The sequence below is a fragment of the Python bivittatus genome, unplaced genomic scaffold, assembly GCF_059951505.1.
Source record: "Python bivittatus isolate LINGU-HERP-01145 unplaced genomic scaffold, Pbiv_v1 ctg000010_np1212, whole genome shotgun sequence".
Taxonomy (NCBI): Eukaryota; Metazoa; Chordata; class Lepidosauria; order Squamata; family Pythonidae; genus Python; species Python bivittatus.
This window is the reverse complement of record NW_028277029.1, coordinates 597,780-615,574: the sequence shown is the minus strand read 5'-3', so window position 1 is coordinate 615,574 and position 17,795 is coordinate 597,780. Positions and strand designations below refer to the sequence as shown.

The 17,795-nt window shown below is 44.5% G+C and overlaps 1 protein-coding gene across 4 annotated transcripts in view; it reads right to left on the bottom strand.

Moving 5' to 3' along the window:
• Positions 1-1,703: 1,703 nt before the first annotated feature.
• NTF3 (neurotrophin 3) overlaps positions 1,704-17,795 on the bottom strand; it is a 53,387-nt gene continuing 37,295 nt past the window's right edge. The window contains exons 2-4 of one of the 4 annotated variants that reach the window (XM_088145141.1): positions 17,381-17,582; positions 12,242-12,251; positions 1,704-2,742 (exon numbers count right to left, since the gene is read on the bottom strand). In XM_088145141.1, coding sequence (XP_088001267.1) covers positions 1,960-2,742; positions 12,242-12,251; positions 17,381-17,582 — 995 coding nt within the window. In that variant the 3' untranslated portion in view covers positions 1,704-1,959. Of the gene's footprint in view, positions 2,743-5,613; positions 6,484-6,870; positions 6,959-12,241; positions 12,252-17,380; positions 17,583-17,795 lie in introns of those variants that run through there. The other 3 variants (XM_007435795.4, XM_088145079.1, XM_025171529.2) reach the window with 3 other exon arrangements.

Sequence of the window (17,795 nt, the reverse complement as noted above, 5' to 3'; positions counted from 1 at the left end):
CTTTTCCCCTCTTTCTTCTCATGATCCTGCTAGAGTCTGTAAACTTGCCAGTCGCTGGGAGTCAGGCAGCATATAAATTTAATAAATTAAATGAAAGTTCAGTATTTTTCTGCACCACTTTTTTGGTATCAAGTGTCCCCATGGTGGTTCATGTCCCTAATCCCTTTAGATAGCTCTCTCCAACCTTCAAAGTTCCCAGTGCTTAACCATTTAAATTCCTTCTTCCTATAACTTGATCTGAGCCACACACAGAGAATAAGTGGCATTTCAGAGAAGGTATAATCTTGGACAGTCTGGCTTCCAACTCTTCCCCAGCAGCCTTAATTATCTGGCTTCTTCCATCTGCCCAGAACCACCCAATGGAGTTCTTCTCAAGGATGGATGGTGGCCTGTCTCCTCCCACACATAATCTTAAACTTGATAATCCATTGAAATGTCCTGGTTTGAGCATCAAGCCATTTCTCTCTCCTCCTTGCCCTCCACTTTGAAATCTACTCTAATGAAGCATTTCGAAGAACCTGAAAATAATTCGCTTTGCGAGTTTTTGATTAATTCTAATCAAGTATTATTAGACTGTGGATTTTTTTCTCTATGGCAAACTATCTTTGTGGATCAGATGCAAGCAATGTTTGTCTTGCAATCCCTTTATGCAGTCCCCTCCCAAGAAAATATACAACTACCTCTCCTTTTTTCTTTTCCTACATATTTCTCCATGTTCGTGTGGTCATATGCATGGAGACAGAACCTGAAGCCTACCACAGGTTATAGCTATGTCATATTTACCACAGTATTACTATAAAATCAAGTTTCCAAGAAAAAGCATCAAGAAATTGATTAATGCAGGGAGATAAGGGTCAACACAGGGACCTTTTTTATAAGTTAATGTTCAACTTTACGCTTGTCCTAAGAAGAGAGACCTGCAACCAGAATCAGTGAACGTTGATGCAAATATGCATTGGAAGTGCCTGTCACGTACACTAAGCTGTGCAGGACTAAAATTGAATTTTGGAAGGCTTAGCTTACATGATCTTCTTGTTCTACGGTCACCACAAAGTGGGGAGGGGGAGGGGGGCATCAATATTCTTGATATCTTCTTTCATTAAGAGTTCTTCAAAAGTCTTTAAACATTTTGAATTGGTCTTGGTTTGAGGTATATTCCAGGAATGAGCATTTTCCTGTATCTGAATGCTAAAGCAATTAACATAGGAAAAAAATTTCCCTTATATTATATCCAAAAAGAAATCAATGGAAAGTTCAGGAAGATAAAATACTGAAAAAGGGAGGGAGGAAAAGTGCTCACAATAAAAAGGGCTTGTTTTGAGGAAATCTAGCTTTAAAACATTATGTTAATAATCCCTTTAGAGTGTTTTTTGGCACTCCAAAGGTTCTGTTACAAATTGTTTATTTTTTTTCTTGGCTTCAAAAAAGGCGTTGGCAGTGTTAACAGCAGTCACAGATGTGTTCACAAAAAAATAAAATCTAAACTTAACATTGTAGGACTATTTGCCCTAGTTTCGGAGCACTAACGGGAGGCCGTGTGGGTGAGCATCGGGGTAAAACACAACAGACAGGGGGTAAGTTTTTTACTTATTTCACAGTTCACGGACTATTCAGGTGGTTGTTGGGCTTCGTCTGAAGAGGCTGAAACCCCAAAGCCTCTCCTCTTTTGACCGGTTGACTTAATGGTAACCCTGAGTGAAAACTACTGAGATTTCATAAAGGTTTTGCAAGCAGTTTATGGAAAGCTTTGGAGGAGCTGAAGTCACAGACAGAAATGAGAAATGATGTAGCCACAGGTATACATCCATTCTTTACTGTTCTTTATCAAGAGAGAGAGAGTAGTTGGCTGGAATTTAATAAATAAGGACCACTTATAATATATAAACAATAGAAACCTTTATATGCTACATGCATATCATATAATTTAGTCATAATAACTTATATGGCAGAGCCACAGACCTATGTTCGTCCGATTTTCCTGGACAAGGCGCACACACAAGAAGTGTCTATTCTGATCCATCGCCAGGCTACAAGTTTATTGTTTTCTGAAGTCAATGCGCGTACAAAGGTTTGTGAGGTTTTGCACTGGGAATTCCAGTGCTTATCATCGATACCACGACAACCACTCTTGGCCGGTTTGGCTTGCTTACACCTTGTTTCATAAAAGTATTGTTTGACTGGGGAGGAGCCCATTCTGATTTCTCCCAGGACAGTCACCTGGTGCCCCCGGATGTCGACAGCGGAGGATTTGTCCGTGACCCATCGGCTCTCGCTGTCGCACACGGAGTACTCCCCACGGTGGCTCTTCCCCTCGGCAAACCTCTTCCGGCGAGACGTCTGGTTCAGCACCACGGGCTCCTCCATCAGATACAAGGGAGGGGGCTCCAGAGGGGCACTTTCGCTCAAGAGCACCCGGGGGGAGCTGAAGCGCCTCTGCTGCCTCAGGAGTTCTGCGTCCACCGAAACGACGGGCTGGGACCCCAGTCTGGCATCTTTGCTTGCCACCGCGTCTGGTTCGGCCTCGGTTTTCTTCACCGTGGTCTGCATGCCGTCCTTCGTTCTGGCCGTCTGCTTAGGGACCTTATTTTTCCAAATGCCAGCTTGAATAAGTGTTCTAATAAAAGAATTCATGGAATCTTCTGATAAACTCCCTTGATCCATGCTGGTAGACTGGATGCCACAGAGAAAAGGCAGAAAGATCACATAAAACAAGATGGACATCACCTTGTTCACATGTAAGGTCTGAAAAAGAATTGAGAGGCAACTTAATCACATACACTTATGGCTCGAATCCATCCAGCGTCACCAAGCTTTTAAAACACGTATTTCCCAGAGCAAGAACCATAATACACACAGGAAGGAATTTATACGGTCATGCGAAGCTGTTTTACTATTCTCACAGTTGAGCAAGTTCCTTTGGAGTTCACCCAATATTCAAGCCTGATAAGGTCATTTCATACTGTGGTTTTTGTCCATGTTATCTGTGCATTTAACGAGCACCCCTTACATTCCATCCTGTGGGTCATTTATAACAATTTGGAATAGCATTGAGCCAAAAATGGAGCCCCAGGGGACCCTACTCGATACTATCCTCCTGGATGCTGTATTCATGAGCACCCTTTGACTGAGTTGCTTAACCAGCTGCAGTTTCACCAACCTAGAGTAGCCTTCAGACCGCATTTATCCATCTTTTCCAAAAGAATATCATGATTTCATCATGTGTCATCTAATACAGCATCAGTCTTAGCAACCCCAAATATCACAAGTGGTCCAGTAAAGCACCTTATTGAAATCAAGGTATCTATAGCATTCTCTTGGTCTGCCCGACTATTCACCTCCGGATGGGGTAATGTTTTTGTGGACAGAGCTGGCTTCTAATCTGGGGGCTCCTCCTAGACTTATGGCTCCTGCTTGAACAGCAGATGGAGGCCATGGCTAAGAAGCCTTGCATAATTGCATCCTGTGGTCTGGTTATGGTCTTTGCTGAATCAGGTGGCTTTTTCATGGTCACTCATGCCCTTGTGGCTGAATTATTGCAATGCACTCTACAGACAGCTGTCCTTAAAGACCAGCCAGAAGTTTCAGCAGATGCCGCATGCAGTGGGCCAAGTACTTATGGATGCACCAGGGTTCATCCATGTACCACCAGCTCTACAGGGGTTGCACTGGCTGCCAATTATTCCCTGAGTGTAATCCAAGGTGCTGGCTGTCACCTTGAAAGGACTGCAAGACTCAGGGCCTAGATATCTCCACAACGGCTTTCTCTGTGCCTCTAATAAGATCTGGGAAAGTGGACTTACTGAGGTTCTCACCACCAAGGGAATGCCATCAGGGATCTGGGTCTTGAGATTTTTTGATGATGGACCTCATCCCTGGCTATCTGGAACACCCTTTCCTTGCTAAATAGTTGGAGAGCCAGAAAAATGTGACTCTTCAGAAAGGATGAATAAAGATCAAGCTGTTCTTGAATGGTGGCCCATCAAGTCAACTGATTGTATTGACTGATTTTTTTGTCTTTAATCCTTTTATACTGAAAATCTGTAAGCAGCTCACAGTGTCTTGGAATGGAGTGGCATATAAGCTGAAGCTTTATATAAACAGTCTTTTACAGCATCTCAGATCCTTTTAGCTTGAGGAACTGAATATGGAGTTTGCTGCACATACTCATGAGTTCTTCCTCTGAGGTATGCCTCCATATATAGGTCTCTGTGTGTGCTCCTTAAGAAAAGCATCAATTATCTATAACCATCCGTCATATTTACTAAAACCACTGGTTTACTAGCCCAATCTTGTTTCTGTATGACAGCAGTTTTCCAGAAATTCATTTCCAGATTCCTTTAGGAATGTTTAGGATTGAAAATGGAACTTTTTCAATGCATCACTGAAGTTTGGCAACCATATCCTGCAACAGCTGGCAACATGTCATGGTGACTATTGCACTAAAAAAATTACTTTTCACATGATCTTGATCTACTGCTATTTAGATTATTCATGCTTAATTTCTACTCAAACCTTACGATCTGGAAGGGAAGTTGGTGGGGAAAAATTGGAAAGCAATTATGTGTGAATTTATTGGGAAACTGCAACTGACACTAGATGACACAAGACACACATGTCCACCACTGAAAACCACCATCCCCAATATCTTCTTTGGCATTCTCTTTGCTATTTAGGAATACTCAATGCATGACTTGATCTCATTAGCCTGTGACTTCCCCCACCCCTACTCCATTCCCACCAATGAAGGCACTAAAGCAGAATGGGAAAACATATAACTTAATTATACCATTTAAGGATGCAATTATATACACACTTATATGATTAGCAATAGATCAAACATAGGCAGAAAATAAACCACAGTCCTCAATCACTTTGGCAATTTCTGGTGGAACAGCCAAATGGGCTAGTTGTAGGAATCTTACAAAGATATGTAGACTATGGGGTGATTCTCAGGTGGTCCTGACATACTAATCTGAACTACGCACTCTAGATGACTTAACTCAGATGAATCCAGATCATTTGAAATGATTTCAGAAAACATCAGTCACACATTACTCAAATCGCTTGTAGCCACTCCACAAGTGTTCTTACTGTGCAAATTTAAAACACATTGGTTGACTTGGATATGCTAGCAAAAAAATAAATAAATCCATAGATTGTGCAAGACTGGGGTTTGCCCACCCTTGCCCTAGATGTTATGGAAAAGAGACATGGAATAGTTTGGGCAATGTTGCTAGCGTCTCATCCTAGCAGATGTGCACGATTGCTGATCTGAATGAGTGAATTCTCCCCACCAAAGTACACATCACACAATGAAGCGTTAGCTAGCGTTGAAAGAGGAAACCTTGCTTTGCATAATGCGAACACAAGAAGAAGAGAAGAAGACAATTATATCACTGTGCAGACTGCCTTTTATGGTAAAAAAAAAATGCACTCTATTTATGTCTAGACTAGAGTTTCTTTACAAATAAATGACAATTTAAGAAATATATTTAATTTGACATAAAATATCTTACTGTTCTATAAAAATAAAAATGTGTGGGGAAAAACCTGCCAGGAACATTTAACAGCATGTCTCTAGAACTAAAGTAGTAGTAATCAAATTGGACTAACTTGTTTGTAAATGGTGACCCAGCTTTCACAAAGTGGCTAAAAATAGGACTGCCTGCTGACTGGAATTAGTTGCGTGTCCAAAATAATTCTGGTTGTCGTCCTCTAATGAACATTTTTGCTGTTAACTGTTTCGGAAGTCCTTGGCCAACGGAAGGCATCTAATGACCGGATATCTGGCAGATCTGTAGACAGGTAAGTCTGAGTGTAGCGTTGGGTTAGTTCTTGCTGTCAATTCTCAACCGTATTAGTCCAACCACAGGCAGAGAAAATGAATGTTCCTTCCTATGAAAAACTCCCAGCCTGAAGACTGTGTGGTTTGTTTTGAAGATGCAGGAATTTCTTTTTTCCCACGGGAAAGTGTTCAGCCACGCACTCCCCCATCTGCTGTCCAATGCACGAACATTCTTGCCACATCACCCAATTTCTGGGTTCTGTTCCCCTCCTACAATCCATTGCCCTCTACAAATAGCTAAGTGTGATGAACACGATAACCTAGTAGCAGCGGACAGTTTTTACTCTTTCTTTTAAGCCTCAAGTGAGAAAATTAGCATTTGCCATGGATTGAGATGCCTGAGACAAAAAGCCCTCAAGACCACAGCATTTCCCACGGGTGAAAGATGGTTGTCCTGATGGGAACCAGAACATTTTGAGATCGTCCATATAAGAACATGAGTTCATGGAAAACCTAACTGGTTCTGTATTGTGCTCCAATCGCGTGTTTGCTGGCAAAACTCCTGTCCCATTATGTATGTTATTTTTATCTTAGGTATTCTCTTCTAAACACATTAGCGCATTAGCCAGTTTTGAAGGGGAGAAAAGGGACGAAAGGTTTTCCCTCGTCGTGCTTCCTTTTTATCCCCAGATCAACGCAGTGTAGCGTGTGTTCAGAGGAAAACGTGCACACAAACACCCACCTCTTCAGTCTGGCAGGGAGGAGCCAAACCTGGAGAGGAAGACTGATGGGGCTTCCAGGACTTGGCTCCATGCTTACTCCTTGCCAAAACATATGCCAGTTCTGAAATAATGCCTAGAAACTGAATGTTCGTACCAGCCAATTCCCCTTCTAAATAGCCTCAAATACCCTCCCCTTCAGTTAGCTTCCAAAATCAGTTCTGGTCTCTTCTGCTGTGGGCCTCTCCTCTCTTGTCCTCGTGACCCTCTCCTTGTCACCTCCTTGGATCTCCTGGTCTAGCATGACTACCTCCTCCTCCGGCTTCGGGTTTCGTTTTTCTCCCCCCAACCAGGATGCCTCCTCACCTCTTCCTACAAACTTCCACAGCCTTGATCTGCTTTCCACAGCACCACCTTGAAAGGATGCCGGAAGGATCCTGGTCCTGGGTTCACCCTTTAAATTAAGGAAGAAAAGAAAAGAGTGTCACCTGGCATGCAACCTGTTCCCTGGGCGTCTGATCTGCAGGGGTGGGGAAAGGGCACCCTGAAGCTGCTGCGCTCCTAATGGGGAAGAGGCCTCTGCGCCCCCAGCCCTGAAACGGTTTTGGGGCTGAAGAAAATGGGCCGCCTGCCTGTGGATGTTCCGTACTGGGGAAACACGGGCTGTTGCGCTGGCTTTGCCTTAGTCGTAGTGACTCAAGACTAATTCCTATCTCCCCGTTAAATTGTGGGAGGGGGAATACTTCCTCACAGTTTTAGAGAGACTTGTGACAATTTTGTGTTGCATCTGATTCAAGCGAAATACTGATATACAGATGAGAAAAGATATTGCTTCTCTGCAGCTTGGGAGAAAGGGGCCGTAATTACACAAGTGAGCATCCGTCTAAAACAAGGACGCTTATCCTAGTTTTAAGTCAAGTTTCAGGCTAAGCATCATCACCGTTGGAATATCAGGCGGCCAACATCTGAACTGCAGGGCCCAGGCTAACACTCTCCAGGAGCTTTATGGCAGTTATTTCCACTGAAGGTGGCAACAGCTTGATCACTCGGGCCTCCCATGACCCAGAACCCAGGAGCACCTTAAACCAAGTGCCAGTAGCAGAGTCAGCAGGACGGTATTCTCCTGCAAGGGATCTATCACACCAGGGAAACCTGATCTTATGCACACCTGACCCTGAACCTGGATTGCAAAGGGTCAAGAAAACTGGCATTCTCCAAGAAGGATGGCGGCTGCCCAGACTTGACCCTCTCAACTCCTTGCCCCCAAAAGGCGTTCATCACTTGTGGCCTGAATGCTGCCCAGTGTCTGTGATGAGTCATTAGCTCCTGTCCATCTGTGGGTGGAGGGATCAGGTCGGACTGACAAGCCCCAACTTGGTGTCCTCAGAGGGACCTCCAGTGTCTTAAGCAGAGGCTCCTAGGAACTTTTTTAAAAAACAAATTTTCACACTGGACCTTTTCTGGAACAACACATATCACAAGTCAGAGAACAGTCACTGGAATATGCAAGGGGAGTGAAGTTCCACACCCTCTCTTTTTAGATCGTTGTTAAGAAAACCTTGATGCCAAATCAGGCTACTCTTTGTCTTGCTCCATCTTTATTATGAACCGTTATCTCTGTGTGTTCCTTCTCCCTGACACGTTTCTCATATCTAGCATAAAAGTTTCTATAAAGAAACAATTTAATGCTCCCCCTCACCACCTCCTGCAGGCTAAAGCTGTGCTGCTTAGATAAATATTGTCAATGTCAGCTTGTCAAGTTCTAGCTTGATTAACCCAGGGCAGTGCCTCTCCATGGCAGGAAAGCAAACACACAGAGAGAAACTGTGAACATTAAATTGTGAGGTTCACCCATAATATGCAAATATCGTTCTTGTTTGCATGGCCCCATGGAGACCCTGCTAAACATTCTGCCATTAATGCCTGGCCTTTGTTCTACCATCGGGTGGTCAGAATCTGCCTGGCCGCAATCCCAGCCAAGAAGAAGAGAGCTCTTGGGAAACCCTGTGAGGGGATCCTGCTGGGAGGGAAATCAGCTCTGGAAAGAGTAGTGGTTGGTTCTTCTGCCCAAGGAGCCAACTGGCCCTTAACAACTCCTCCTTTCTCCCCGCAGCCCAACTGTACATTTCACACCTTATACCAGAAGCCTGGGTTGCCTGTGAGAATAGGGGTCTTCCAGAGGGTATACCTGTATGACACATATCTTTGCCAACACCTATTTAACAAACTCCTAATTTGGACTGTGAAATGTACACTTTAAAAAGTGCAGTACTCAATTTCAAAATATAAAGACTTGCCCCGATGAAGTCAGATACCTCTACTCCCATTCTCCTACATCTATGGGAGAAGGAAGTCATGGTTCACCTGCCCCACTGATTTCATGGGCGCATGGCATCACTAGACTAGCCTAGATTCAGCTTGTAAAAGTTTGCATTCATGAAATCAAGATGCATAATATAAGCAATACATTTTCACAAGAATTATTAGCGCAACGGTATGATCTTGTGGCCCCAGAACAGTACAGTATTCCAGGGGCTACAGAAATGTACCCTGGATTTCCTTCTGCAGGAAGACTCCAAACTTAGAGGACACCCATTGCTGAATTTCTTCTCTTGTCTCCCTCCTGACTTACATAGCTGGTTCCTTCAACCATCAGGAGATCATGATGCTGGAAAGCTTTGAAGGAGGGTCTGGGCAGGGAGCAGCTGGCAAGAACTGAAGAGTCTGTCAATCCACACCTTGCCTCTAGACCAGGCATAGGAGGGACTTTTCCTTCCAATAAAGAAGAGTAGAAACAGCTGTGTAGGTTCCCAGTTCCGTTCCTTTCCATTGTTTCTCAGGTCTGTTACAAGGGTGACCTTGGTTCATTAGAGGAACTGCCGAAGTGGATTGCTTGGCACAAAAAGCAGTTATATGAATTAATGATTAAAATAAAGAGTGAATGTGCTCAACTAACCTCTGTAATATACATTAGGTGTTCCTGCAATGCTATGGGCAGAAAGGCATGATGGAAGTTGTATGAATAAATAAATACAAATGAATTATGCCTTCCTGAATTCTTCATAAGAGAGGCCTACCATGACAGTCAGGGATGGATCTAGTGTATAAAACATAGGCGCTAACACCTTCTTTTCATTACATGGACTGGTCAGGTCTTATCCATGATTCAGGATGAACTGTTCCCTTTTCCAGTTTGGCCAGACTAAGTACTCCTTTGCATGTGGGATTCTGCACATTGATAGATGTTTAAGCTGTCTTATTTCCTTGCACAGTTGGGAGCGAGACTCCATTTGCTTAGCAATTCAGAGGTACAATATGGAGCTCAAAATATCTTGCTTCAAATAAGTTACATTTCCCTAAATTGTCCTCAAACTCTGGGCAAAACTTCTTAGCCATAAAGACTCCTCCATAGCAAGCTGTGAGTACCACAAACTCACTCTGTCTATATTTCTTTTACTCTAATCTGAGAAACAACACAATGTTTCACAAAAGTTTTCAGATTTTTTTTTTAAAAACCTTCTCCTATTTGCTAGTTGAATTAATTTTTCCAATAATGCCAAGCCCCAGCTCTTGTGTCATGGTAGATCTTTCCGAATCTGGCGATTTCAAGGCTAGCCAAAGTTAAGTCAGTCCTTGGCAGCAAAATTGGCATTATGACCATACAGAAAATAAGGCTATAGCAGGGGTCACAGCAGTGGAAGGAGGGACAATTTTACTTGCTTCCTGAAATACCTTTTGCCCACTGGTCTAATAGTTTTCACCAGATGTGGAAAAGAAGCCCCTGTTCCTTTTTCAAAATCTACCATTGGGACTTGGTGGCATTAAATGCCACTGGTGGATCACCACTGAAGTGTTTTCCTCATTATATCTGAAAATTTGGAGGGGGGGGTGGATCTTGAAGAACGTTACCCCATTCTTGTTCCATAGTGTTAGAAAGCGCTGTTTAGGCCACCAGCTTCAAAGCCCTACGCAGCCCAGGAACCCAAATTCAGGTAAGCTTGAAAGAGGGTTGCCCCACTTCAGCTTTAAGGAGGCCACCTCCTCTCTGGATACCAGGTTCTGTTGTCGAACTGCCCGTGCTGTTAAGAAGCTTTTTCTAACAGGCAATCAGAATCCGCGGTTGGGTGACCTGAACCCCAAATTCTGTGTCTGCCCTCTGAAACAAGAAAGGATAGGTCTTCATCTTCTTCCACATTTTTTTTTCAGGAATTTGAAGAGCCTCTCCTGCCAGACATCTTTTCCCAAGGCTAACCACACCAAGCACTTTTTATTTCTTTCATACAAATTAGTATCTTGATCATCTTGGTTGCTTTCTCCAAATCTGTTCCAGGTTGTCTGCGTCCTTAAACTGCAGTGCCCAGAATTGGGCATAATATGCAAATCCTTTGTTTAAGCAACACCAAATAAAATGAAACTAGCCTTCCCATAATTTGGACATTTCTGTTGATGCATTTTCCTTTTTTTTTTCTTTTTTTGCAGCTATGTTCCGCTCCTGGTTTATACTCAGTTTGCAACAAACTGAGATCTTTTTCACAAGTACTATTACCAAGCAATGCCTGTACATTTGCTTCCTGTTTCCAAAGTGAAAAACCCTGCATTTCTCTATTAAATTTTATTCTGTCCTTGTCAGCCCATTTCTATAAATCATTAAGATAATGTTATTTTTATTATCTAGGGTATTTAGCTATCCCATCCAATTTTGTGTCATCTGCGGCTGGATTAGCATTCCTTCCATTTCTTCCTCCAATCATTAATAAAACTGTTGGAGAGACAGCTCCATTAAAACCAGTGACTTTTGGCATGGGCTTCGGGGGGTGATGAATTGCTCCCCTCATTAGCCACTATGAACCTTTGTGCAGTGAAGAAAATGGTCCTTATAGCTTTGTTTTGTTTTTCATAGGATCTACTGAGAACAATTTCTATTCACATATGTGAACTTTAAGAACAGAGGCAAAATTCTTTGGTTTAACCTCTTTAATTTTCCACTTCAATCCATTATGCGAAACAAAACAAAGATACCAACACACATAGTATAAATTCCTGAAAATAAAACTCTCCAGATGAACAGAAATGAGATGAACTTAATTTCGGAGTGAGGAAAAAGGAAACTAACAGCAACTGAGTGGAAAGATGACCCCATCAGAAGGACAGTTCTAGCAACAGGGGGAGACGTCGCCGTGTGCCACAGGAAGAGCACAGACATAGTTGTCTTCAACTGCGCTCGCTTGCTTTATTTATGTATTGATTAGATTTACGCACCATCTTTCCTCCAGGAGCTGAAGGCAGCACCCACAAGTTCTTCCTCCTATTTCAAACCTACCACAACAGCCCTGGGAGGGAGAGAGGGAGTGGCCCAAACTCCCCCAGGGCATTTCCACGGGCACAGGGGGGCTAGACCCTGAACCCGGCTTCCCGAATGGCTCACCCCTCCGGGATGTGCGATACAACTGTTATCAGTACTGCACAAACCTGCTGTTGTACTTCATTCCCCCCCATTTGTTCTTTTTTGAAATCACAGTCTCCATCCTCAAAGGCTCTCTGCACCAAGTGATTACTCATCACGGGAGTTTCATTCCAAACACCACCCAAACACCACCGTGCATGTTCTTCATTCAAAAGTTCAGGCCGAGCAACCGATTCCAAGGCAGACAAGTTTTGCAGTGAGATTTTCATTCCTATTAATCTAATTATACTTCGGCAAATGCTTTTGCTTTCTGGAATATATCTGCAAGATGACCCTGCAATTACTCGTTTGGGAGCAGAAAATCATGGCTTCCGACTGCTAGTATTGGACAAACTATGGAAGATTAGTCTACCGATGGCTATCTGTTATTACTCCAGGGCAGTCTACTTCTGAAAAATAATCAGTGGGAGCAGCAAAACAGATGGTTGATTTTGCTGCAGTGGCAGCGGCTGGACTTTGCAACTGTATTTAGCTCTTTATGGAACAGAGATAAGATGGATCTTCATCCTAGTCCTGCTTCCACCGAGCTCTGACAATATCACATTCCAAGACCTTGTTCTCCTTAAAATGGGCCTTGCTCCAGATCCATCAAAATGAATGAGGGATAACTTTATCCAGACTTAATTCCTATCATTAAGAGCCAGAGGAGATCATGGCAGGAGGAGGAGTATCTGTACCCTAATCTAAGCAATGTCCCCATACGAGTGGGGGCTAACTTTGTTCCCAACATTGTTCTTCTTAGAGATCTGCAAAACCAGACTTCAGGTTCTGTTTCTTGGTCACAGTATAGCACCTGGATCTGCCTCTCATACGGAGGGAGAAAATGCCATGGAAAGACTATGCAAGAGAAAACTGTGTCAACATTTACATCAGTGTTTGAAGTTTGGGGCTACCTGCTTAAGATGCAATAAATGAACTTTCTCCCATAATTTATTTTGTGAGAACTAAGAAAGTAAACCGATTTTCCCTACACAGTTTTGCAAGGGCATTAAATCATTTGAGGGTTGAAGGTGTGCTACAGAAGGGAATGTAGATGATATGTTGGTTCTCTAATACAGAACAGCCTGCGTTAAATCCAGGTGAAGACTCGGGTGCCAGCATTTAGCACATGTGCAGATACCGGAGCCTAGATGGTCCTCCAAACAGTTCCCTTCCTGCATGGGGCAGGTAGGGGGACTTGCTGCCCTGCCATTCCAATTCTCTTGGCATTTGTGGAGGGGTCTCAGTTCTGTAAGCCCCCATTTGCAATCTGTGGTGACACAGCCCAGTCACAAATTCTCAAGGACAACAAGAATTTTGCCCTTCACCTGTCCTGCTGGAATCAGGTGTCTCTAGCATGACCTTAAAGCTACCAAAATAAATCAGGATTCGTGCTCTTGCTTGCTTGAGTAACAGATGACTTTTCAGAAAAGGTAGGAATGGCTTGATTATCACTGGTACAGCTGGCTTCTCTGGAGTATCCTATGGTTTGTAACCAAGATGATTTACATAGCCAGCAGATCAGAGGACACATCTGAGCATGGCAAAGGAATCATCTCTCTCTCTCCATCCCCCCAAACTTGAAGAAACAAGAAATCTCTTTGGGACAGCCCTTACCCCTTGACTCTTGGAGAGCAGTCAGATTTAGTCATCCTTTGGATGTTGAAAAGCAGTTTGATGGCTGGGTGAAACTATGCCTGCTTGGGGTTGCATGACTTCTACAACAGCCTCTTCTTGAAAGCTCCATCTGCAGAAAAGGATTGGTCTATTTTGTCCTGACTAGGAAACATCTGGATGGGTGCCCCAATGAGGGTAAAAATCTACCAGAGACAAACTGCAGTCACCTGTTGCCCAATCAGTTACCTTCCTGACAGCCAAGCTGCCCTCCCCTCCCCTGAAGGAGGCATTTTTTCAACATGGTGGGGGAACACGATCCCCTTCACATTGGAAAGAATGTCCCCACACGCTTCTTCACAGATGTCACCTCTGGCACCCAAGAAATATTTGGTCAAATCACAATTATATCTGTACCTGCCACCAGCTCAGAAGCTTCCTATCCTGGAGAAGCAACCACCTCAAGATCAACCTTCTTCCAAAGTTCAAAGGGAGGAGGACCAGTACAAGCTTAAAATCCATGACAAAGCATCAGTCATGGGGTGGGGGTGGGGGTAGTCATATTGCAATTCAACAATCCAGCCTGCTCTTTGCAAGTTAGCGCTCCGTTGCTTAGAAAGCCCTGCCTAAAGAAAATTGATTATCCTCCAGCCAGGAGCTCCATCCTCTTGGTTACAGCAGGGTAGGAGAAACTTCCTAACTACTGAGGAATCTTTGGAAATTAACAGAATGTCTACAAGATGGCAACCGGGAGCTCAGGTTTTCATCTGGGCATCCCACACTGATGCTCAAGCTCCAACCTGTCAGATAGAACAGAACAGAACAGAACAGAACAGAACAGAACAGAACAGAGAGAGGATTCTCCACGTTGGGACCTTTTCAAGCCCTACCTCTGGAAATCGAGGATTGTATTGCAAGTCCTTTGGAGTAGTCTTTCTCAGACGAAGCAGCAGAGCCCGGGAACCCCGCCAAAGGGCTCTCGGGGGAAATAATGCTGGGGACACCAAAATGATTAACAGACTCTGACCCAGGGAACAAGACACTGAATCTAAGCTTTGAACCGAGCAGCACAAAAGCCTTCACCTCATAAGGAACTGGAACGTCTGGTACTACTCCAGTTATTCCATGGCTGCACCCTGATTGCTCAGCCCCTGCGACGGGACCTCTTGGCACATGATCCCTCTGCTTCTTGTCGGGCTGCTCGTTGGCCTGCTTGGCATCTGCCCTGCCTCGGCTGCTGAACTCTGAGCCTGGCAGACTTCTGCTCTTTTGTTCGGACAGATTTCTTGTTGCCGCCAGCATTATTTCTGCATGAAGTCCCGACGTTTGGGAGCATTTCTGTCGTAAGGGCAGAGGCAGAAAGAGGGTCATTTAAAAGAGGCAGAGCTGCTTGGCTCTAAGATGATGGTCCACATGTCACCAAGCAATTGTGAAAAGCAATGTGAAGGGTCAAAGCTGAAGCTCGAGACGATAGAAACTTGGGCACGGAATAACAATCTACTTTGAATAATTTTAAATCTCCAGGACCAGATGAATTGCACCTAGGTTTCCTTCAAAAATGTCAGAGAAGAGGAGAAATGCCAGAGGCCTAAGGGAGGGCAAGTGAGTAGGAAAGGTTGTGACAAAAACAGTTTTCTGGAGCTGAGTGAGTGTCTTCTCCTCAAACTGACTCTGCTTTTGTTCTTTGTTGCTTGAAAATACTTCCATACGCAACATTCAGAAAGTACCTCCGTATTCTCCCCACCCTCACCCAAAGTTTTGAATGAGAGGCCGAGGCTCACAGGTATTGGACTGAGAGCCAGGTCAGGATATTCTGCAGCTCCCACACGTAGAAGTCCAGCAAGGGAACACTCTTTGCTACGGATGCTTCTTAAAACTCGAGCAGCTATTCAGAGAAGCCTTATTCCCTGGGGTAGCCTTGTGAATGGTGGATGGGGCAAGGACCCTCGCAACCCTGCCCTTCTTTTAGGCAAGCTAGTGGCAACTTCTGCACATTGCTTGCTTTCGCCAGACACATCCACAAGACAGATATTCATGTGGTCATTTTTTCCCCACTCTCACTTCCTGCAGCAAGAAACTGATAGAGAGCCACTTCTGTGTGGAAGAAGAGAAGTTGGGATACGATTAATCCTGGAGAATAAGGTCTCCTTGCGCCACCTCCACCGTCAATGTTTCTGTGGCTTTATGCATGCAACCTAGACATGTGTTTTCATATTTTTAGCTAAATTTGATGTTCCAGTTGAACTGGACCGGACGACATCTTATTGGCAAAAGCCACCCATTTCTATCATACAAAAGTGTTTTCTTTAAACAACTGAGAGCATGACATGCTAACATTAAAATAAAGTCTGCCAGTTTCTATTTTAAGAGGGCATAAATTCTGCTGGTATTTATCAGACAGCTTTCATCTCCGTTAGATGGGATTACACAGAAAAAGGGTCCATAGAGATGAAAAAAAGCCCCCCGGCTCAATTGCTCAATCGCCCCTCCCTTTCTTAAATCCAGCAAACAGGTGTTCTGTCGTTTAAAATTATGCACAGAGTCCATGGCTTTAGAAGCGGGACATCGAAGCGTCTGCTCCGTTGGCCCGCCACCTCCTCTCTCTTCCAGCGGGGAGTTTAAGTGAGAAGAAAGCTTTGGTTCCATGTGGGGCTGCTCGAGTTGAAACCTCGACTGCAGCTCCTACAGACGTCCAATACTGCTTGCCAAATAGTCATTTTTAGTGAGAACATTACTGAAGAATCGGTATCTAAATTACTTTTTCTCCTGGCCTCGCTCGCTTTTTGGAGTAAAATCCCAGGCCTTTAGCCCCCACCTCCCACCCAAAGTTGCAGATTCTTTTAAATTAAACTGTCCTTTCCCTTTATTTTATTGGAACCCAAACAATCCTTTCTTGTAAATGGCTTCCCAATGTATTCATGATGCAATCCAGAGCTTGAAGATGGAGTGTTGCAGAACTGTGAAGGGCCTATATTTGGACAGGCCTGCAGGCAAATATTGTGCAATGGAAGACAGGAATAGACGGCATCTATGGGAGATACATGAGAGACGGCTCTACCCCAGAGATCTCAGACGCCACTAGTTCTTCTCCAGTGTTTGCACCCTGAGCTCAAGATCGAGAAAGCAGGCAGGGCTTAACGAGCGCAGCGTTCATCCCATTTAGAAATCCTGCATGACTAGCGTTCAGGATGGCCAAACGGTAACTCTGCAGTTCCAGCTATCTGAACAGAGACGCTTTTCTTCAGGCCTCATGCATAAGGCTGAGGGAGACAAGTCTACAGGGCCTGCTGGGTGTCCCCTGAACGTCTGGAGAAGGATGGGCAGAAGTGGGCCAAGTCAGTCAGCTCCTCTTCCCCGGCTCTCTCCAAGGCAGTGTTCTGACCGTCCTTCACGTGGACGCAGTCAGTCCTAGAGCACTGACAAGTCTAGACATAATGCTCCCAGAGACATGCTGTGATGCTCTGGCAGAGAAGGATGCAACAGCTTCACATAGAGCACATTCATTCAACTGCTTCCTAGAGCGGGGAGAGCTTGGGGGTGCATGTTCTTCCAGGGAGAAGGCTTGGCATGGCACTGCAGAGGGTGGGGAGAGCATCAGGAGTAGAAGCCAGCCAGCCAGCGGGGGAGAATTGGGTTGGGGGCTCCCTGGATCCCACTAGCAGCTGGGCAAGGCCATCAGGCCACAGTGTTCCTCTCCCTCTCTATTCGGGTGTTTTAACAGGCTACAGGCACGCTTTCTTCCTTGCAAGATGGAGAGGAGTGTTTTCTGTCTCCTTGGTGAGCGTAACATGCGTTTCTTTTAAAGCTTTGCTCTCTTACCTTGCAGGAGGTGGCTGAGGGTGTCGGCCCCTTCTCTGACCCTTAAGAAAATGCCCTTCGTGCATCGGGTTGGGAGACGTTTGCCTCCTCCTCCAAGTAACTCTGCAGCATCGAGGACTCAGTTGGGAATTCCCAAAAGCAGGAGAGCAGGAGCAGGAGGAGGAGGAGGAGGATAGAGTCTGGAGCAGCAGAGTCTGAGTTCCTAAAAGGGAGGGAAATAAAGAAACCCACTGAGAATTTGGTTGAATTCCCCCTTGCCCCCAAACTCCAAATCGACTTCATTTCCCTCTAACTCCTTCACAAATGGGACACTTGAGCGCTGCAGTAGAGAAAGGCTGAATATTAATTCACCAGTAAATCAACATGTCAATAAATTGAAAAGAAAGAAGACGGCACAGCACCCGCAGATCCAGGG